The sequence below is a fragment of the Poecilia mexicana genome, unplaced genomic scaffold (assembly GCF_051168715.1).
Source record: "Poecilia mexicana isolate PSO_F unplaced genomic scaffold, ASM5116871v1 scaffold_23, whole genome shotgun sequence".
Classification (NCBI taxonomy): Eukaryota; Metazoa; Chordata; class Actinopteri; order Cyprinodontiformes; family Poeciliidae; genus Poecilia; species Poecilia mexicana.
Genome location: NW_028263392.1, coordinates 12,226,541 through 12,247,183, shown reverse-complemented (window position 1 = coordinate 12,247,183; position 20,643 = coordinate 12,226,541). Strand labels below are relative to the sequence as shown.

General features: G+C 39.6%; 3 protein-coding genes across 4 annotated transcripts; 2 read left to right on the top strand and 1 right to left on the bottom strand.

The window, feature by feature from the left end:
- Nucleotides 1-79: 79 nt before the first annotated feature.
- arfgap3 (ARF GTPase activating protein 3) lies at nucleotides 80-8,937 on the top strand. The gene is made up of 16 exons (XM_014981288.2): nucleotides 80-239; nucleotides 816-934; nucleotides 1,465-1,537; nucleotides 1,635-1,766; nucleotides 1,879-1,959; nucleotides 2,361-2,451; nucleotides 2,534-2,593; nucleotides 2,710-2,756; nucleotides 3,676-3,830; nucleotides 3,910-4,041; nucleotides 4,123-4,248; nucleotides 4,972-5,127; nucleotides 5,740-5,866; nucleotides 6,012-6,099; nucleotides 6,684-6,808; nucleotides 6,895-8,937. Exons 1-16 carry the CDS (start codon nucleotides 171-173, stop codon nucleotides 6,910-6,912), a joined length of 1,599 nt encoding a protein of 532 aa, XP_014836774.2. The 5' UTR covers nucleotides 80-170; the 3' UTR covers nucleotides 6,913-8,937.
- Nucleotides 8,938-9,430: 493 nt separating this feature from the next.
- Nucleotides 9,431-15,523, top strand: ikbip (IKBKB interacting protein). Of its 2 annotated transcripts, XM_014981292.2 has the most exons (4): nucleotides 9,431-9,853; nucleotides 9,932-10,049; nucleotides 13,662-13,883; nucleotides 14,893-15,523. In XM_014981292.2, exons 1-4 carry the CDS (start codon nucleotides 9,642-9,644, stop codon nucleotides 15,457-15,459), a joined length of 1,119 nt encoding a protein of 372 aa, XP_014836778.2. In that variant the 5' UTR covers nucleotides 9,431-9,641; the 3' UTR covers nucleotides 15,460-15,523. The 2 variants fall into 2 exon arrangements, with proteins under 2 accessions (XP_014836778.2, XP_014836777.2); XM_014981291.2 differs by lacking the exons at nucleotides 13,662-13,883; nucleotides 14,893-15,523 and adding an exon at nucleotides 10,803-13,309.
- Nucleotides 15,524-16,065: 542 nt separating this feature from the next.
- ckap4 (cytoskeleton associated protein 4) lies at nucleotides 16,066-20,407 on the bottom strand. Its single transcript, XM_014981289.2, has 2 exons — nucleotides 19,629-20,407; nucleotides 16,066-17,583 (listed from the first exon to the last, which is right to left on the bottom strand). Exons 1-2 carry the CDS (start codon nucleotides 19,944-19,946, stop codon nucleotides 16,405-16,407), a joined length of 1,497 nt encoding a protein of 498 aa, XP_014836775.2. The 5' UTR covers nucleotides 19,947-20,407; the 3' UTR covers nucleotides 16,066-16,404.
- Between the last annotated feature and the right edge of the window lie 236 nt (nucleotides 20,408-20,643).

Sequence of the window (20,643 nt, the reverse complement as noted above, 5' to 3'; positions counted from 1 at the left end):
GGAAAACTACATTACCCAGAAGCCTTTTCTACAACAACACAACCACGGGCTGTGCTCAGCCAATCAGAGCCGGGTCCTGCTTCTCTCCAACTGACGTGTCGCATTGGATTGTTATTGGGGGAAAAAACACGGAGCTTATTTAGTTGCCATTTCTTTAACCAGCTGAAACGATGGCTGAACCAAGCAGACAGGATATTTCTGCCATTTTCAAGCGTCTGCGTTCCATTCCAACGAATAAGGTGAGTTTTTATGAACGACAAACGTTGGGGTGTCTTTAACAAGGAAGTCCGCTAAAGCTAATGAGATATATGACACGTCGCACTTTGTTAAAAAAAATGCCTGTGCTGGCTCCTTTTAACCAGATTAGTCAGCTCTTATCCGCTTTTTTTGTCATGGTAAATTAGCCTGACTGGTGGAAGCAGGTTGTTACGACATCCTAATTATGTTCTGGCTACAATTTAGTCGAAATGACCGTTTTTTAAAAGTTAATTACTCCAAACAGATGTAGCGCTAGCCAAAACGGATAGACGCCCGTCTCATCAGTTTTGTTTGTTTAGGCTTAGTTTTCGGGTGTATAGTCCAAACTAAATACTGACACACGTCTCTTCTGGCGCCGTTAATGAAAGTAAAGCATTTACAGTTTTGCTGTATGCTACCTTAAATTGCAATTCAGACCCAGTCGTCCACAGCTGTTTGAATATAAATGTATTTCAGACCCTCACAGCTGTTTGACTGGTGTCGGACGATTGATTTAGAAAACGTGCATTCAGATACTTCCTCGTTTTTGTGATCAGTTTTTGCTCTTTGGTGTTCAGGTTTGCTTCGACTGTGCAGCTAAAAACCCCAGCTGGGCCAGCATCACCTACGGAGTGTTTCTCTGCATAGACTGCTCTGGGACTCACAGGTCATTGGGAGTGCACCTGTCCTTTATTAGGTAGGACTCTTTCCTCTAGCAAGAATTGTTCGGACTCTTAACAAACTGGATGAAGAGCGCCTGTGCGCAATTTTCAAGTTCCCTATCTAGACTTTGACTGGACCGTTTCAGTATGCCTTGATCTAAGCCGTTCTGTTGCTTTAATATTTATGGAACCGAGCTTGGTTACACTCATTTAAATTCATTCATACATTGCAAAAGCACAAACTATTACCAAGTATTTCTGGCTTAGTTTCATGTGCATATTTATTAGGATACTTGAAATAAGAGAAAACTAATATACGAGTAAGTTTTCAGCAATAAAGCTGAGCTTATTTTAAGTAAATAATTCCTTAATTATTCATATTTCTTGCTGAAAAGTTACTTTCCTCTTCAAGTGTACTGAGATATTTGTATTTTTGTCTATTATTATTATTTTGTTTTCCTCTTTTCATCAACTTATTCTGTTGTTTTATAGTTTTTGTACAGCACTTTGGTGCTGTTTTAAACCCGTTTTTATTCTCTAACGCTTTGTATGTTCTGTTACACAGGTCCACTGAGTTGGATTTTAACTGGTCATGGTTCCAGCTTAGATGTATGCAAGTGGGAGGCAACGCCAGTGCTGTGAGTGCCGATAGAAGACCGGAAACCTTCATGTTCCGGCATCATTAGAAATATGTTGAATCTTGTCTGTTTTTTTTTTTTGACTCTGCTTTGACAGATTGCGTTTTTCAATCAACATGGGTGCAAAGCTGGTGCCGCCAATGCTAAATACAACAGCCGTGCCGCCCAGCTGTACAGGGAGAAGATCAAAACTTTAGCCACGCAAGCTACCAGACGTCATGGCACTGAGGTACAGCGAACAGGAATCTCTGGCTTCCTGTGCTGCTTCCTTTGCTTATCAAACTTTAGTTAAAAGTGTAATTAGCTATTATCAATTGCTGCTTTTGCCTTTTTCACGATAGCTGTGGCTTGACAGTCAGGGTCCTCTTTCTCCGACCTCACCAGAGGACAAGCACGTGGACTTCTTCAGTCTGCATTCACAGGTAAAGAAATATCGAAAAGATCCCATTGTTTTATGCTTGTCATATTTTTTTCAGTGCAATGGTTTTAGTGTTGATTTATTCTGTCTTTGAATGTTTTTGCTCCTTATGGTGCCTTAAAACTTGACTTTCTTCTAACAATTTTTGCAGTTTATTTAGCTAACAATGTGGTAGAGATGTAGATTTAGAGTCATTGTATTTTTTTTATTTATGATACATTTATTGTAGATTTTGGCTTTGCCTGTGAATGAAAAGGATTATTTAACTAAACTGCAATCACAACAAAGGGGTAATTGTTGAGAAATCTCCACATATTTATGCTGATGCATCAGTTATTCCTCTGTATGCTTACAGTCTCCAGTAAAGGCTATTTGAGTGTTTTAGTCTTTCTGTCTGTCTTCCAGGATGTGCCTGAAAATCTAAACATGGCCAAAATGAGTCTCAGCCCCACACTAGAAAAACCTTCCATCGAGGAGAAAGATGAAGATCGAAATGGTATCTGTAGTAAGAAAAGATCTTTGTCTTTTTTTTTTTTTTTAATGATCACCGATCCAACAAACATGCATTTTCATTTCAGGAAATTCAGAAGAAGGCCCAAGTGTTGAAGTACTAAGTGTTTCCCCAAAAGCAAATCCAGGTTTATTTGAAGTTTTGTTTTTAGAAATGATTCCCTTTAACGTATTTAAGTACATTTTTTTTTTACTCTATTGTAATAATTGTAGAAAAAGTAAACTTTTATTTTTTGTTTTCTAGAGCCATCCTCACTTCTAAAAAAGAAGCCAGCCGCTGCCAAGAAAACGGTAAATAGAAAAACATGTTTTGGAAACTAATCTCTTTTTCATTCTCTCTAACTGTGTGTCTGCAATGAATTCTATTAACTTATCAGCAAAGTTTTGACTATTTTCAGTAATAAACCATTCACGTTGTTGCAGTTTATCAAGAATAACTGAAGCCACCATCAGAAATGTTTAAGATAAAATTAAGAAGTCTATGTAACTGTAAGCTTTTTACTTATTTCTACTGGTAATCCTGGATATGCCAGATGTATGAATACCTTTTTGGCTTGCATATAAATGCAAAAACTATCAGAAAAGATATTTTCACAGCTTTATTAGACCTTCGATGTTTCACTAGCGCAATAAAATAAATAATAATCAGAAAGAAAACGGATTATGTTTTTGTAAAAGCGATTGAACTTAAAATGGAATAAAATTTCAGTTTGATCGGGTCTAAATTTGAGTTGTCGAATTAGAGTTGATCAAAGTTTGTCCAAAATAGATACTATTTAAATGTTGTACAAATTCAAAGAACCCTTCTTTCCCCCCCACAATTTTTCTTCACAATAAAAAAAAAAACAACAAAAGTTTTTTCATTTGAATTTGCGTTCTGGGGGATGTTGGCAGAGAAAAAGGCTTTTAGCCATCCAGCCTCTCACAACAGTCTGCTAAGCTAGGTTGGTGGAATCTTTGGTTACTTAGCAACCACTCCCTCACTCTTTGGTAACCTAGCAACAGCCTGTTGAGTAACTTCCACAGCAGCAGTTTAAGGTTTCGTCACTGTGCCTCATAACTGCTTAAAAATAAAAAATGGACGCCACCAGTTTAGTATTCCAGTAATTATCTATCGGCTGATATTAAGGGCTTGTATTGGGCTACGTGTTTCAGAAAATGGACTCGTCTGCATGAACGTTGAATATAATTGGGATTTTACACACTGCAGCTGGCCTCTAAGAAAGGCGGCCTGGGCGCCCAGAAGGTCAGCAGCCAGAGTTTCTCCGAGCTGGAGAAAGCGGCTCAGGCTGCCGACAAACTCCGGGAGAAAGAAGAAAGCTCCGCCACAGGCGCCAAGAGGAACATCACACCTGAGGACTCCATGTGAGAACACCACCTGAAATGACCACTAAAGCATGAAACCTGTCTGCTTTTTAATATCTCGTCTTACTTTTTCCCTAAGCGCTCCGTCCATGCGTCTGGCCTATAAAGATTTAGAGCAGCAGAGGAAAATCGGGGAGCAGAAGCTGAAGGGGCTGGAGGGGAAGAAGAAGGAGCAGGCCGAGCGACTGGGCATGGGTTTGGGTATGAGGAGGTAGGATGGTGATTAACAAATCTGTTTGATTTGTCTGGGTCTTGTTCTCATTTGGAGTCTGTTCTGTTCGTCTCTCTGCAGCGGAGTTTCTCACTCCGTCATGTCAGACATGCACATCATCCAGCAGGAGAGTCCGCTCGGAGCCAAGACCACCAAGGGCCGCAGGTTTACGGAGGAAGACGAGTACGACGGGACGTTTAGCTCAAGGTCCGATAAATCTGTGTAAACACAGTTCAATTATTATTAGTTTTTATTGTATATATTTTATAAGTTAGGCTTTTTATTTTTTTTGTTGCAGATTACTGAAATAAACTAATCTAGATGACATTGTATTCCCTTAGTTGTTTAGTTGAAAAAAATAATTATATTTACAGCATATTTAGCTTCCAGAAAATTAAAAAGTGCTTAAAATGAAATAAGTAAATAATAAAATAAAAGCCTCTGAAATATGTAAAGTAGTTTTACAAAGTAAAATGAAACTCGACTAAGAAATAAGTAAATGTTGAAGTAATTAAAAAAAGATCAAAAGAAAATCTAATCTTGAGATGAATAAAAATAAATCTTGAAAGAAAGAAATCTTAATATAAATAAGAAGAAATATTAAAGATTTCTATTAATTTAATTTCTATTTATTTAATTAATTTGGAATAAAATGGCTCTCCATATCTAATAATTTCCCTTTGTGAAAATATTCTCCATAGTTTAACTGTGGCGTCGCTTAAATAAGACGCTTAACATTCTGGTCTGGATATGCAAAATGTAAAATTTGCATACTATGAAGCAGAAGTCTACTACTAGTTTTAATATTAACTGGCTTTTTTAATGTCTTGTTCCAGACTTTTTGTGGGGAAAACAACCCTTCAAATTGATTTAGTGTTGGAGCATCTTTCTGTTTTTAAAATGACTGAATTATTGTTTGTTCTTTTTAAGGAATGTTTCTCGGTTCGAGGATCAAACGGACACCTCTGATGGTTTCTCTATGCGTTGGGGAAATGATGGCAGCAGCGGAGGCGGCTGGTTGAAGGAGAGCAAGAAACCAGAGCCGGACTTCTTCATGTCCGCCGCCGTGTCTTCATTTGACGACAGGTAGGATGATTTTGCTATTTATATATTTTGAATTATTTATAGTTACTTTTGGTGGTTGCTGGTTATTTTAGCCCTTCACCAACTTGTACTCTGATGGTAAGTTTATGTGTGCAGCACCATTTATAGGATTATTCAAAGTGCTTTAGAGGAAAAAAAGAAACAATGGTGGACAATAACATAAAACATGTAACAGTTTTTTTTTGTCCTGTTTTCACTGGAAGCTTTTGCTCTACTAATACTTTCTAAAATGCTGCTGAGTTGATTTAATTATAACCTTTATGTGGTTGTTAGTCCATCGTGACGCCTGTTTGTTCTCTCTTATCTGGTCATTTCTGATTTCTAACTTTGCATTTTTGGGAACAAAACGGTTATTTCTGTGTTTTCTGCTAACTAATTTAATTTAAACTAATTTACTTGTTTTTATAAGTTTGACTGGAATATTATGATTCTTGTCTTGTAATCTTTATTTCTTCAGCTCAAAGTGTGACAGAAAATTAAACATTAGACTTATTTTACAAATGTAGTCGTGTTGAAATGTATCCAAAGTATTTTTCTTAGAAAGTTTCCTTTTGAATAGTTGCGTTCCTGTGATGTTTAACTTTTTATCAACAGGCCCGTTGCCAGGAGAAAATCTGACTTGCCATCCTACTCTGATTCTGGAGAAGCTCAGAAAAAGTTTGGAGGTGATGTCAAGGCGATCTCATCTGACATGTATTTTGGAAAACAAGACAACTCTGAGGTACAAAATGAGTAAAATCTGCATTTCAGTATTATAAAATGAATAAAATTATTTCCACAATTTTAGGGAAACTGGAGAAAGAGGGAATCAAACACACAAATTGATTCACAAACGTGTTTTAAAAACTAAATGTTTTTCTCTTCAGTACGAAACCAGGACGCGACTGGAGAGGTTTTCAGGGAGCGCCTCGATAAGTTCAGCGGACCTTTTTGATGATCCAAAGAAAGAAACTGGTAAGACACAGCTTATCTTTTTGGTCAGTTTTTATACACATAGTACAGAACTTACAAATTTATAAATTACAGAAAATCTTTTGTGATTTTTTTTTTTTTTTCACATTTTCCGTTTTAATCTCGTTTCCGGACTTCCTCGTGGTACTTCTATTCTTTCTAAATGTAAAATTGAGAAATGTGTCAAATTGTGAGTGAATAAAAAACAAGGCAGTTGAAATGTATTCTATAGCAGAAGGAAGTCAGGAGAAATGTCTGAAAGTAGTAGGTTGGACATCCGGCAAACCAGCACCCTGCTGAGGGATTTAAAAGCTCTGTTTTGAGACAAGTCTGCCCGTTATATTCTGAAAGCTTTCAGGTAAATGCAGTTTCTTCTCTCGTGTCATCAGAGGAATTAATATCAGCTCGCCCTGCAGTGATTGTGGTAACCATAACAGTAGTGAATGGAAGCACCTGAAAGTCCCACTTTTCTACACATTATCAGTTTGTGTTTTACTCATCAGGGATTAGCTTTTTGTGAGGGAGTTTTCCCAACTGTCACATCTGGACCTCTTCTCTCGTGTTTGACTCTCGCTTCATGTTTACAGGAAGTTCATACCGTCTGAGCAACGTGCTGCCCAACGCTCCCGACATGTCGCAACTCAAACTCGGCGTGCGCTCAGTCGCAGGGAAACTGTCGGTCATGGCCAGCGGCGTAGTCAACACAATCCAGGTTAGTCAAACACTCGACACTCTTTGAATAAAATCACTCGTTCACATCTTGTTAATAACTCGGTTATCTTCTGCTTCTTTTTTTAGGACCACTACAACTCCTAAGTGGCAGTGCGAACATAAATCGCGTTTCCAGGAGCTGAGACATCGACGCTCGTAGCAAGTCTGCACGTTTACCACCAAAATTATTCTTTGTATATTTTTGGTATTAAACAACGTGTGCAGATATAAAAAAAAAAAAAAAGGAAAAAGAGATGATTTTTGTTTAACTTGGAGACTTGAATATCAATTACTCTGCTTTAAGGTTTCTGGGTTTGTGTATTTAGAAGTGCTGTAATTAGCAGATGGAGTAGCTTCGTGGTGTCATGAAGAGTTTTTCCTTAACGTTTGTTTCTTTTTTATTATTATTTATCTGATCAAGTCCACATTATTTGGGTTTCACCAGGTCACCATGCTGTTACAGGTTCCTTTTGCTGATTCAGAAAATCAGCAAAAGGATTTTTGCTGATTTTAGTCCCTGAAGTGCACTTAGGTCCCTGAAGTGCACTTAGGTTTGCTTCCTTACAGAGCAGACCAAAAGACGGCAGAAACCGTACGGAACCAGCTGGGTTTCTAAATGTAAGCTACTATTGATTCTTTGAGTTGAGGTCATACAAATGAAGTTACCAAAAGAAGAAGAACTGATTCATTAAGCTTTCATACAATATGGTCAGAGGTTTATTAACATCCATCATGGACATGAATGTCATTTTTAATTTTGGGCTTCAGTTAAACTACTTCTTTCTTTTTTTTGTTATGTCAGGGTGAAGCTTTTAGGTAACAAGCAATTTTAGTGTCTTTAAAAATGATGGATTGTTTTGTATAATCATTCCGCCTTGAAAAATAGTTTGAAATGCATCTTTAAAAAAACGGCAAATAATATTTATGCTCATATTTATCATGGAGTCGGGTGGTTAGCTGAAAAGGCACAAAAAATCTTTAAATTATAAATGTAAAACTGGTTTCCTCATCTGAATTTTATCACCAAAGACGATCACTATATATATATATATTTTTTTTTTTTGTTACTTAATTGCCATTTTAAAAAATCAGTTTACTTCAAGTAGGTTCATTACACTATTTAAAGTGTTTAATTCAAATTTGGCTGACACTATTGTAATATTAAACTTTACTAAAATTAAACGTGTGCCTTTACTGCTGGTACAGTTTGGTTTTGTATGAATTTACAAAATTCTTCTGTAGGAAATCTTGTCATTTTTTTTTTTTTTTTTTTTTTTTTAATCTTTGTCTCTGCTTTTGATAAATTTAAACCGTCCCGTTCTGAAAATTGCCGCCTCTTTAGTTACTTAACTAATCTTGATGAAATATCTGTATATATTTGGCATGCAAAGTGGGTTTGACTGCACGTCCTGGTTCAACTCAATAGTTTGCTGGTTAAAAGAAAGAAACGTCCAGGAATCCACACAGTCAGAGCAGAAGTTATCCACTAAACACTGCCGAGGATTTGCTTGGAAAATGTGACAGTTAGGCGTTGGAGCCAGATTTCCTAAACAACCATCTGCTATTTTTTTTGATGTTTTTTTTGGAAGTCTGTTACCGTCCAAAAGATGCACTACTCATACCTCCTAAATGTCTGTTATCCATTACTTGACTGCTCAGAGCTATTTTGAATAGGATGCTAACATTAGCATGTTTTCTTTTTGTTTATTTTGGAGGCAAAAGTCAAAGAATTTTACACCGTTAACAGAATATTTGTTTGCTCCCATCACCATAAGCCTTGGCCCAAGTATCAAGGTTTTTTTACTCGACCTGATTGTAATGTTTTGGTGTGATTCTTGTTTTCCGTTTACTCAAAATTAGTTTGAAAATTTGCACATGGCAGCTTTGGCCTTGTTGTCTTTGGTCTCTGAGTTAAAGATGCATTTATGTTTGCTTTGTCTCTTTTTTGTATGCCGTTTTGATTTGTTACACGTTTTTCTTTTTTTAATTTTGCATGTTCCCTCTGTAATTCGTACAAGACAAATCCTGAAAATAAGATGAAATCATAGTTTTCAGTAATAGCTGTGTAGTACAGTGTTGTAAAGAGCTTTTGGTTATCATTTATACATAAAATAAAGCTACTGATGATCATCTTGTCCATTTTTGACTCAGGTTTGTTATGCCTTGACTTTTCTGTTATTTTTTCGGCAAGTGGGATTTTGCATGTAAGCAAAAAAAGTTTAATTTTGCAAAACAAAGAACTAATAAGAATAGACTGGAAATCATTTTAAATAACCAATTAAAACTGTAGATTATTTATATAATCTTATCAAAATATTTGTCTTTTTATTATGACATTTAAGTAATTTATTTGTACCTAAAATATTCAAATAAATGATGAAATTCCTAACAAATTCTCTAGCCAACGTGGCTTGCTGCTGCGTTCATGGAAGCTCCTGCTCTGTCGGAACTTTTAGTATTTGGCACTGCTATACCTTGTGTGTACACAATTAAAGAGTAACTAAGATTTTAAATTAGGTATGGAATAGTCATTTACGATTTAAGACAGAACTAAAGACGCGAGCAACTACTAATGTATTAGTTGTACTGCTTTGGTACAGTTTGAATTTAAATTGACCAATTTCCCATGAAGGCAGCACTTTTCCTGGGAGCAGTAGCGGCAACTTTAGCTAATCTCCGCTGGTAAAATCAGATATTTATCGCTTAATTCACTATGAATTTGTCTTTAAGTAGGATATCCTGCTTTTGTCTGCTACATATGGAATAACTGACTATATTTTTAAAGATTAAAGCCAGGTAACGATAGTTTAAAAGCGGGATTTTATAACTGCGAAATGCCTACGGAAATTAAACAGAGGAAAAAGACGCAGTCTCAAAAGCAAAACGATGAAATGCCGCAAAATTCACCTGCAAACGGTAAAGGTGAGGCACAAAAAGTGAAAACGGAAGACGGAGAGAACAGTGGAGCAAATAAAACGTCCTCAGGTCCAGACATTAAAGGTTTGATGTGTTTACTGTCGCTAGTAGCATGCGGAGTTTTGAGCTGGTAAGTTAGCACATTTATAGTTTTAAATTAATTTTCCTTTGTGTGTTGCTTCTTGGCTGAGTGCGTTTTGTGTTTCAGGGTGGTGCTGCAGCAGAATGAGAGGTTTTCTCTAATGGAAGACAAGTATAAAGCTCTGCACGGGAAAACCTCCAGCCTGTTGGAGATGGAGGAAGAGATGGTGAAAGTTTCCAAGAAGGTACGGCTGGAGTTAGAGTGAAGCAGCCGCTAAGTTTAGAGGCCATTTCTCTCAAAATGTCTCAAATATTTTCTTTTAATTTTAAAGCTTAGTGTAATTTAACCCGAGTCGTAGAAATAGTCAAGTAATAAGCAAACTATGCGGCTGGTTTGGACCGCCACAGCAGCAGGGTTGCCAGATCTGACAGTTTCCAGCCTTAGATATAATCGTGTAACATACGTCATCGACTGCGTTCAGATTTGTGACATTTTTTGTTGTTCTTTGTTATATTCTGACCAGAACCTGATCCTATTGGGACTGAGAAGGACTTAAGACTCTTTGACTATAATCGGACTTGAGCTTTTTGTAGCTGTATGTCATTTTAGTTTATGATGTTGCCCTGGGATTTCTGTTTTACAACACTACTACATAGTGACACTTGGTGAACTGTTGACTAATCATTGATGATGTCACATTTGACAGATTCTAGAGGTTAAAAATAAATGAACTAATGAGGTAAGTGCAATAATATGGCTTTTTATTAAACGTTTTGATCTTTTCTGCCACACAATAACTATTTCGAGATAATTTCTCTGATAGCTTTGTAAAAAAAATTAAAAATCCAAAACCCCACCTAAAGTTAGTTTTTACAGCCAAATGTGCTGAAATCAGTCCAATTGGGTGAAAACCCACCCAATCTGGCAACACTGTCACTCATGAAAGACTCAAGCAGCTCCGCAGAAACCGCGCTCCTTTTCTGTGTTGCGGCTGTAGCTCGTTGCATCCGAGGACGACCTTCAGGAGGCGCTCTCTACCGTCTCCACGGTAACCAGACTCCAGAAGGACATCTCCGCCCTCCACGCCGTCGCCATGGCGATGCAGGCCGACGAGAACTTGGCGTCCCGCGACCTGCAGGCGGTCAACGCCCGCTTCCTGAACGTGACGGAGACGTGGCAGGAGCGGCTGGCCGCCGTCACCGCGGACCTGGCGGCCCTGAAGGCCGAGTCCCGCGAGGCGCACGCCGGCGCCACGGAGCGGGTGAACGAGGCCGAGCAGAGGGCCCGGGCGCTGGCGAGAAGGCTGGAGGAGCTGGAGGACAGCACGAAGAGGAACGCCCGCGTTCTGGAGCGGACGGAGGAGGACGACGCCAAGCGGGCGCAGGAGCACCTGGACTGGAACACCAAGCAGATCCACAAGCTGCAAGAGCAGATCGGCAGCCTGACCAACAGGGAGGCCGAGCTGACCTCTGAACTCCATGAGCACATCCCCCGCGCCCAGCAGTGCGAGGAGCAGCTGCCGAAGGTGGAGGAGGCAGTGCGCTCCATCCTGAAGCTGAACGGCGACCTGAGCGGGGCAGAGAAGCGTCTGGAGGAAGTGACGCTGCAGGTGTTCGGCACCGAGGACAGCATGCTGAAAGCTCTGAACGAGATCCTGGAGATCAGGCAGGAGCTGGACCGCCTGCAGGCCCACAACAGCATCCTGAAGATGAAGAACGAGCTGTCCGTGGTCAAGGAGGCGGTCCGAGAACTCACCATGGTGCTGAGGGGAGACGGAGGCGGGACCCTGACCAACTCCGGCACTTTGGAGGATGAGGAGTGGAAGGAGGAGGAGGAGGAGGAGCCGTGGCTGGAGGAAGAGCTGAGCGAACTGACTGAACATCATGATGACACTTAGGGCTGAAATGATTAATCGTGATTAATCAGGTTTTACAGTTAAAACTCTAAAAGGTGTTTGTGATACTTTGTAGAACCATTTTTGTTGCAGTCAAAGCTGAATTCTTCTCTGATCAGGTGGATGTGCAGCGATAGTTTTTTTTCTAGTTCTGAAACGATTAATCTTTTTTTTGTTTGTTTTTTTAAAGTAATGGTCAACTAATTTCGCTGCAAAAACACAAAATCTTACCAAATATTCTTAGTCAAGTTTCTAGTGTAAATATCTTAGTAAACGTGAAATAATACAAAAATGACTTAAAAGTTACTTTTTAGCAAGATATCGTTTACTTGAAACAAGTAAATAATTCCTTAATATTAATGAATAAATCTTTGTTCCATTGGCAGATTATTTAAAACATTTATCTGCCAATAGAACAAGTCCTTTTTAATCACTATTTACTTAAAACAAGCCCCTATATCTTGCTATAAAGTTGCTTGTAAGTTAGTTTTGTCATATTTTCACTAGAAACTAGACCAAAAATACTTGGTAAGATTTTGTGTTTTTGCAGTGTTAGTAATCGATTAATCGTTAACTAGAGTATAGAGACTCAAAAAAAGTCAACTTGCTGAAAGAACGACACACTCAGAGCAGAAATTAAACCAAAATTGTACAGGAAGTATAAAAATGTTTCATTTAAGACAAAAAAAAAATCCTTTGTCTCCTTTGTTGTTAGTTTTAGCTTCAGTTTGTTATAAAGCACCTTTTGGAACCCAGTTATTAATCAGTTAATCCAAAATTAATATATCAGTCCTACAATATGTTAAAGTCAAGCAGAAAAGCCTGAGCTTTCCATATGTTGATGCTAGCAGTATTTATTGTAGCTGCAAATAATCAATAGTTCCCTAAAGATATGCTCTTATTGCAATTTAGACAATAAAATGTTAATGTTCTTCTTTAAACATGGAATTTAATTGTTTATTAGCATTTTTAATACTGTATAAAAAGGTTTAAATGATGAAAAATCTGCAGAATAATTGATAGATTAAACAATAGAAATATTTTTTACTGACGTTGCAGAACGAGTGTTTTAATGTTTTCTCTTGCTGGTTTTCAGTTTGCTCAAGTGTTTTATTTTACTTATTTACCTCAGACGTTGTTACTGCACACTATCGAGTTCACAGCACTGATGAAACATTTGATGTCAGTCATACAGAGGTCAAAAGCAACACTTTTATTCTTTTTCATTTATTTTCAAGCACTGAAAAAAGTGAAAGCATTTTGTTTGAGCTGGTTCAATGAAAATATAATTTTAGAAAGAAAAATAATTGAAAAGATTTTTTTTTCTCACTGTCTGAAGTTAAATCAGATTAAATTTATTTTGTTTTAGGTTATTGAAAGTTACCAAAACTATTTATATTTACTAAATGCCAGAAAACGTAGCGTGAATATTTTTTTAAGCGTTCTTTTTCTTACTTTCTTTGTATATTGTTTGTTTGGCATTTAATTTGAGCAAGAATGTAATTTACCAATGATTTGTTTGGGTTGTTTCGATGTAATGAATATTTATTCTTAATTTTCCTGTGACTTATTGATCGGTGTAAATGAAATAAAAATAGTTTTTTCATCTTTCTGTTGTTAAATTAGTGTTTTGTTCTCGGACCAGTCGGGTTTACAGACATTTGAAAATGTAAAACCTTGTTATATTTTAGCTTTATCTGGTCCCTGCTGTAGAATATAGAATAATACCACAAAACATAAATAAAAGTAACAAATGAAATCAAATAATAGTGAATTGAAACTGTCTTCATTTTTAGTTAATTTACATCGTTTTTGAGTCCAGTTTGCTACTGGGAAAGTTTGGAAACTCACCTTAAAAATGCTTGAATTTTACTGCGTAAAAAGAGAACAAAGTCCCTGTTTTTTTCTCCCAGTTGTTTACGTTTTTGTCTTCTGGGTGGTGAACTGTACTTCCTGTTTCAGTGTGAAACCGTGCAGCGGATGCTGGAGGATCTCGCGGCCCAGCGGGGGAACCTGCAGCCCCGGCTGGAGGCTCTGGAGCGGGACGTCGTCCAGCTGAACGACTGGGCCGCCGGGCTGAGCGAGACACGATCGCAGCTCCACGGCAGCTTGACATCGCTGAGAGACGCGGTGACGCAAATCGAAGAGCGAACCTCGGCCGTTACAAAGGACTTCGCCAACAAGGTGCGTTTGATTTTTTTTTTTTTTCTCGCAAATATGTTTCTGGAAAAATGTGAATGGTTTCATTCATTTTTCTCAGTATTAAGACAACTTTTTCCTAGTTTTTAAAGAAGAATTGTCTTTTGAAGAGTTCTGTCCTGAAGTTGACAAAAACCCTTCATTACATTGAATCAGTTTTGGACTTTAATTTGTTCTTTTGAATGTTTCTTATGAACTCCACAGATCTTAGGTGTTTTTAGGGCTGTATACACTGCAAAAACACAAAATCAAGTTTGTTTTTTGGTCTACTTCTTAGTGCAAATATCGTGAAATAAGATAAAACTGAGCAACAAATGACTTTTCATCAAAATAAAGAAGTTCGTTTTAAGTAATTGATACAGGTGGGGAATTATTGTATCATTTATCGTGATAAATTTCTTATAAGATTTTTGATATATCGCACGATAAATCCCAGTATTGTTAAAAAATCAGATTAAAAGTCTTTCTATTTTTTCCAAACAAGCATCAATAAATATCAGTAAATATGAAAATATGATTCATTTAAGTCTCTATTTGCAGTTTAGTGATATAAACTTGTTTGTGGCTCTATAAATTCTGTCTTAGTTTTTTTTTTTAATTATCATTTTTATCGTAATCACAATAGTACCACAAAATATTGTGTTAAAATTCTATCTCATCATTGATATTGATGAAATTTCACTTGAAATAAAGACATTTTTCCTATGTTATAAGTGAAATAATCTGCCAGGGGAAGTAGAACTTTTTTTTTTTTACAATATTAAGGAATTATTGACTTAAACTGTTATCTTGCTGAAAAGCGAATTGTAAGTTAGTTTTGTCTGTTTTCAAGTGCACAAAAGTGTTTACAGTAGAATCTAGAGCAAAAATACTTGGTAACATTTTGTGTTTTTGCAGTGTACGTCTTAATTCCTCTAGTTTTTTCTGTATTTGTTTTCTTGTCAACGCCTGATTGGTGGATCTGTGCGTATATTTTCCGGTGCTGGTTCTGCAGGTTTCCTCTGTCAGGACGGACGTGCGTCGGATGGACGGTCTGCGGTCCGAGTTGGACTCCGTGTTGTCGCAGGTTGGAGAGCTGGAGGACAAAACCGGTCAGGTGGAGCGCAGCATGGTCAAACGCATCGGAGACGTCCTGGGCAGCAGCGTCGACCGAATCTCCAACCTCCGTTCTGCGTCCGAACGCAACACCAAGGCCATCGACCAGCTCCGCAAGCGAATCCCTGAGCTGGTCGCCGTGGACGACCAGATATCAGACCGCCTGCGGGAGCTGGAGAGCGGCCGCGCTCGCCTCGTACGGACGCTGACGTTCGCCGCAGACCTCAAACCGAAGGTGGCGTCCATTAAACGAGACTTTGGAGCGTTTGAGCCGCAGGTGTCCGACCTGACGCTCAGGATCGGGAGATTGGCGGAGGATCTGTCAGAAAGAGAGCGTGAGATCGCTGAACTCCGACAGACTTTGCTGAACCTCACAGCAGTGGAGGGAGATTTAAGTGTTACGACTAAACAGGTCAGTGAGATAGCTGATTTGTCTGACATCGGCGAAATGCAAAACCTAAAATAGTTATCTGTTTTATATCTGATGATCACCTGTCAAACTACTGCAATAAACATTTTTAGTAAAACAATCACAAACTAGCCGCTTCGCTAGTTTAAAAGCTAGCTTCTTCTGCATCTGATTGGATAATAATAAGAAAAACGTTCATCAAAAGCGTCTCACGTTATATTTCTGTTCGTTCAAATTGCAAAAACAACCTACATAGTGGTCAAATAATGACCACCAGCTGTTGGTTTGTTCAGAAAATCCTCATGTTGGGTTTATAAAATGTAGCTAAAATGGGAAAAACTGGAATTCAGAAAAATTCAAATGGGAAAAACTAGGCCAAAATTTGAGATGTGAATATTTTGTTGATCTGAACCAGTCGACTGCTGTTCTGGTCGTGCATTTTGGGTCGTCATCCTGCAGGACAGTGACTTACAGAAGCTGCACGTCACATCCTTTTTGTAGCGTTCATTTAAGTAGACAATTACCTAACAATTAGATTTTGTTGGTTAAAATACACTGAAATTTGTGGCTGTGAATAAAATGTAAGAAGGCTCAATAAGCGATAAACAGCGAAACTTAAGACAATTTTATAAATTTCACTCCCTTAAAATAAAAATTCACGGCTTCAGGTCAAACATTTGTGTTTTTATTCTTCTAAAACAAACAAAGGAGTGCTTAAAAATCGCAATTGGAGGTTTAAAAAAGTAAAAGAAAACTACAGTGCAGAATGAGTGTAGGTTTGAACTTCACAGATCAGCAGTCTCAGCTTTTGCTCACTCTTTCTTTTGTTCTAACAAGAAGTGCAGCGTCAAGACGTCGGATTCCAGCTCTAGAAAGCAGATCTTCATAACAGTAACGTGGAGTTTTGTCTCCTGTTTGGCGTCCTGATGCGGCGTTGCATGACTAAGTAGTCTGGGTGTTTTTTCCTCTTCATCCTGAAAGCCCTTGAACGCCTCGTGTGGTCTACATCCTGTCCTCCAAAGCGGTCAGTCTCTTCTCCAGATCCTCCAGGCCGCTTCGTCCTTCATCTCGTTTACCTTCTGTTAAACCAGCGAGCGCCTGCGTCGTCTCCTGCATCGCCTCCTGCAGGGTGCGAATGGCCTGGTTTTGGCTTTCTATCGTGTCTGCTTTGCTTTTCACTTCTTCCACTGCAGTTTTTAAGCTCTCCAGCTCCAGCTGTAGGGAGGTGGAGCCCTCTGCAGGCGGCTGAGTCTGATCCAGCGCCTCCATTTGGGTTTTTATTTCCTCCAGCTCCTGGTTCAGGTCTGTTCTTACTCTCTCCACTGCCGCCCCCTGTGCAGATAAGCTGCTTTCGTGTCCGTCGTATTTGGCGAGCAGCGACTCCACCTTCCTGCTGATGTCAGACAGCGAAGCAGTCAGTGATTCCCTGCCTTCCTCAGATGATTGAACCCTGACCTCCAGGTCGTCGGATCTTTTCTGAGCCTGAGCCGCCGCCGTGTTCACTTTCTCCTCCACGGTGCGGACGGCGTTGGAGACCTGCTCCAGGCCGCTCTGCAGGGTGGCGGTTTGGTCCTGCAGGGCCTGAACCCCGGCCTCCGCCGCAGACAGGGCCTGCCTCAGGCTGCCGGCGGTGTCTTGCATCACCGACCTCACCGATTCGACCTCCTGGGACAGAGAGGCGACCTCCTTGTTGCGCGTCTGGAGCTCTTCCCTCACTGCGCCGATCTGGTCTCTGAGGGAATTGGAGGTCGCGTCCGCCGCCTGTTTGGCCGTTTTAATCTCAGCGACGACTTCAGCGACGGCGGACAGCTCCTGTTTGACGAGCGCGGGGTCCGCGGCATCGCCCAGGCGGGCCCTGAGGTCGGCTAGCTGACGCTGCGCCTCGCCCTGACCCTCGGCGAACTCGGCCATGCTGGCGGAGATGGACTGGCTCACCTCAGCCAGACGCTCCTCCACCGTTTTCTCCAGAGAGGAGAAGTCCTTCTCCCGGGCCTCCTTGACCTCCCGGACGCCCTCCGCCAGGTCCCTGAGGAGGTCGTTCTGCAGCTTCTGGAGCGCCTCCTCCACCCTCCTGGTCTCCACCTCGCCCCGCTTCATGCGACTCACGGCCGCCTCCAGCTCCACCCGCGTGACGCCCAGCGACGACTCCAGTCCGTCCACGTTGCTTCGTAGAGACTCCACCTTGACGAGACGCAGGAACAATCAATCATTAATCAATTAATCGGAGTAAAAACCAGCTGCTTGTCCTGCGCCAGCGGTGGCCAAACTTATCGGCATGCAGACCAAAGAACGTCAAGTTGAAAAATTTTAATCGCAAAAACTATTTTATTTTTACCTGTTAAACAATAAACTAAACACACAATATTTTTAATGAGATGACCAAATTTCTGAATTCAAGGGATTTGTAAATTATAAATTTAAAACCATAAACAGGTCCTGAAGGTTTGCTAGATTAAAAAAACACTAAATTTCCACGTTTCTCTGGATTTTTTTTTGTCGTTTAGTAACAAGAACAGAATATGACTCAGTCTTTCTTTAATTTGACAAGCTTATTAAACTAAGATGGCGATGTTTGCATTTTAGTTAAATCCACTGGATTTTTTTTTTGTCTTACTTTACGATTAAAATAAATTCAAAGCAAAAACCTTTGTGTTGCACTTTATCTGGCATCAGTGAAAACTGTTTTTAAATCTGCATCAACTTCATTCAATATTTTAAGGTGTGGCCAACACAACTTCTTCTGCTGCTTTTGCTAAAACTACAGACAGAAAATCGGTCTAGGTGAAATTTCTACTGGAGGAATCCAAGTCAATGGGAGAAATCACAGACTGAGCTGTGAAGTGAGATTAGAATTGAGCAGAAGGAAAGCTGAGGCTCGTCTACTGAAATAGATTAAACGATGCAAATAATTCAGTTCCCTTTTTGAATAAGAAAATAAACATTTCATTGCCTAAAATGCAACAACAAATCATTGTTTTTTTTATCTTAAATGCAAAATATATGTGGATTAGTTATTTTTGAGAATCACACTTTGAAAAAATTGCCTTTTTATTGAGTGCAGCTAGTGATTAGTCATTTCAGCTCTAATATTAACTCTTGTTCAGTAGATTAACTGAATTGTTAAGACTCCATCTTCCTCATCCTCCTGAATGAATAGTCGCAGTTGCAACATTCAGTTGTTAACAGAAAACTTTTTTTTTTTTCTGGACACTATTTTCAGTCTTCTGTCAGATTTTTATTGAAAATCTATTTTTTTATATTTTAAAAAGCAATGACGGTGAACTTTAACGAGCATCACAGGACCTTTGAAGGTAAGTGAGGCCCACAGCATCACAGAACCTCCATTGTACTGAACAGCAGGTATGAAGTGGTTTTCCATGTCTCCCACTTTTGAGTGTTTTTTGCTCAAGAAAGCCAGTCTTGGCCTCATTGTTTTGTTACTAACGTCACACTTTATTGTGAATATCAACTTTTGTAGAGGTAAGTTTTTTTGTAATTCATATATTTTGTTTATATCTTTGGTACATAATGACATTTTTTAAGATTTGCTACCTGACTTCATTCTGTAAACTGATTTAATGACCTTGTCTTACTTGTCATGTTTGACATCACCATAGAGATTAGAAAATGAGTGCTTTGTTTTCTCCACGGTAAAAAATTAAGAGCCAGGAGACTGGAACATGGAAAAAGCGGCCTAGTCAAAGTCCAAACTTAACACCAAATGCTCTTTAAAGATGTCCTCCAACAAATCTGAGCTTCTGCTACTACAATTTCAGCAAAACGTTTCTGGAGGTACACCCCAAAAGACCAGCAAATGTAAGAAAAAGATGGCTCTACAAAAAAGAAGATTATTTGTGAATAAAAATAATAAAATAAAGTGATTTAGAATATTTTTCTTAACAACAAAGGATATTTCAGTTCACATTCACACAATGTAAGAGACAAAGGGTTGGGTGTCTCTTGCTTTTGCCACTTGAGACTAAAGTGATTCATGTCATCTTGATGAATCCTGTTCAGATTTAAATTCAGCGGCAGATTATGAACATCGAGTGAAGTTATAATTACAGAGTTTTAAACTGGTTTTCATTTAAAACTAGTTAAAAATTCAGCAGCGAATTTGATCCTTTTAGTTTCCTCCAACCTTAAATATGTCACACAAACCCATCTAAACTCAGTAACGTGACGTTTCAGTCATATTTAATCGATTCTCTTAGTTTTTAACTCACCTGTTGAAGAACGTTCTCCATTTTGGTACCCAGCTCCGCGCCTCTCCGTGCGCCCTCCTCATGCTGTGCGTGGATCTGACGGACGTCCTGCACGACTTGTTGTAAATAAAAAGCCGCAAATCCCGCAGCCCCTATCATTGCGGCGTAAAACACCGCGTTTACCAGAAGGCCGAGGCAGCTACCTGAGCGGGGCCCCCGAGGCCCGGGGCCACTCACCCCGTTGGTGGCGCCTCCGCTCTTTTGGCTTTTCTTGGACGCATCGTCCTGGCTGGCCGCTGCGCTCTTCTCGCTGTTCTTTGGTCGGTTTTTTGTCGTCATCTTTCAGCGGAGGTTCGGTCCAAATGAGTGCGAGGGGAAGGAGGTCGCGCTGGTTGTGCAGTCGTGGATGAGAGAGGGTTCCCAGTTCAGCCCCACTGTGGAGCAGCAGCGTATCAGGGAGCGCGGCGTGTCTTTCCACGGGGCTTTTGAGCGTCGAGGTATGCGGATGGGGGCTGTCCTATATGTCCAAAAAACAGACTCTGCGTGGGTCTGGGTAAATGTCCCAAACCCATCAGCTATTCGCGAAACAATGAATGGCTTGTGTCGTTTTTAAACACCAGTGAAGCGTTAGTTTTGCAGGATTTTATCTTTTTTTTGACGCCTTTTGTAACTTTTTAACAAGTCTAAGTCGTGTCAAAACTTCTTAGATATCAAAACTTGCACTTTTCATTCCAGAAAGCAACCACTTCCTCCAACCACGCGTGTAATCGCCTGTTAAACACGCGTTATTACTTCTGCATGATCATGCTTGCCTGATGTAAACTTGGTGCAAACGGTTGAGAGCAGCGCAGGGAGGAGCGCCCCACTTTTCTCCACCATGCCCCTCCTTTCATACGTGGCAGCTGCGGTCTGCATGCGGCCACATCCCATAATTACATATCTGTTCTGAAACTTGCATATCTGAAAGCCCAGAACGTCAATGTTCTTGGACTAAGACGTTAAAAGTTGAAAGTTGCGATGGTTTCCAGTTTGCCTA

Bases quoted from the DNA above. Each gene is read 5' to 3' on its own strand.
- arfgap3 (XM_014981288.2), top strand. From the start codon at position 171: ATGGCTGAACCAAGCAGACAGGATATTTCTGCCATTTTCAAGCGTCTG. The intron at 1,960-2,360 runs GTAAAGAAATAT...TCTGTCTTCCAG, and splicing joins TCTTCAGTCTGCATTCACAG to GATGTGCCTGAAAATCTAAA. The intron at 4,249-4,971 runs GTCCGATAAATC...GTTCTTTTTAAG, and splicing joins GACGGGACGTTTAGCTCAAG to GAATGTTTCTCGGTTCGAGG.
- ikbip (XM_014981291.2), top strand. From the start codon at position 9,642: ATGCCTACGGAAATTAAACAGAGGAAAAAGACGCAGTCTCAAAAGCAA. The intron at 9,854-9,931 runs GTAAGTTAGCAC...TTTGTGTTTCAG, and splicing joins GCATGCGGAGTTTTGAGCTG to GGTGGTGCTGCAGCAGAATG. The intron at 10,050-10,802 runs GTACGGCTGGAG...TTGCGGCTGTAG, and splicing joins TGGTGAAAGTTTCCAAGAAG to CTCGTTGCATCCGAGGACGA.
- ckap4 (XM_014981289.2), bottom strand. From the start codon at position 19,946: ATGACGACAAAAAACCGACCAAAGAACAGCGAGAAGAGCGCAGCGGCC. The intron at 17,584-19,628 runs GTGAGTTAAAAA...CGTCTCGTCAAG, and splicing joins TGGAGAACGTTCTTCAACAG to GTGGAGTCTCTACGAAGCAA.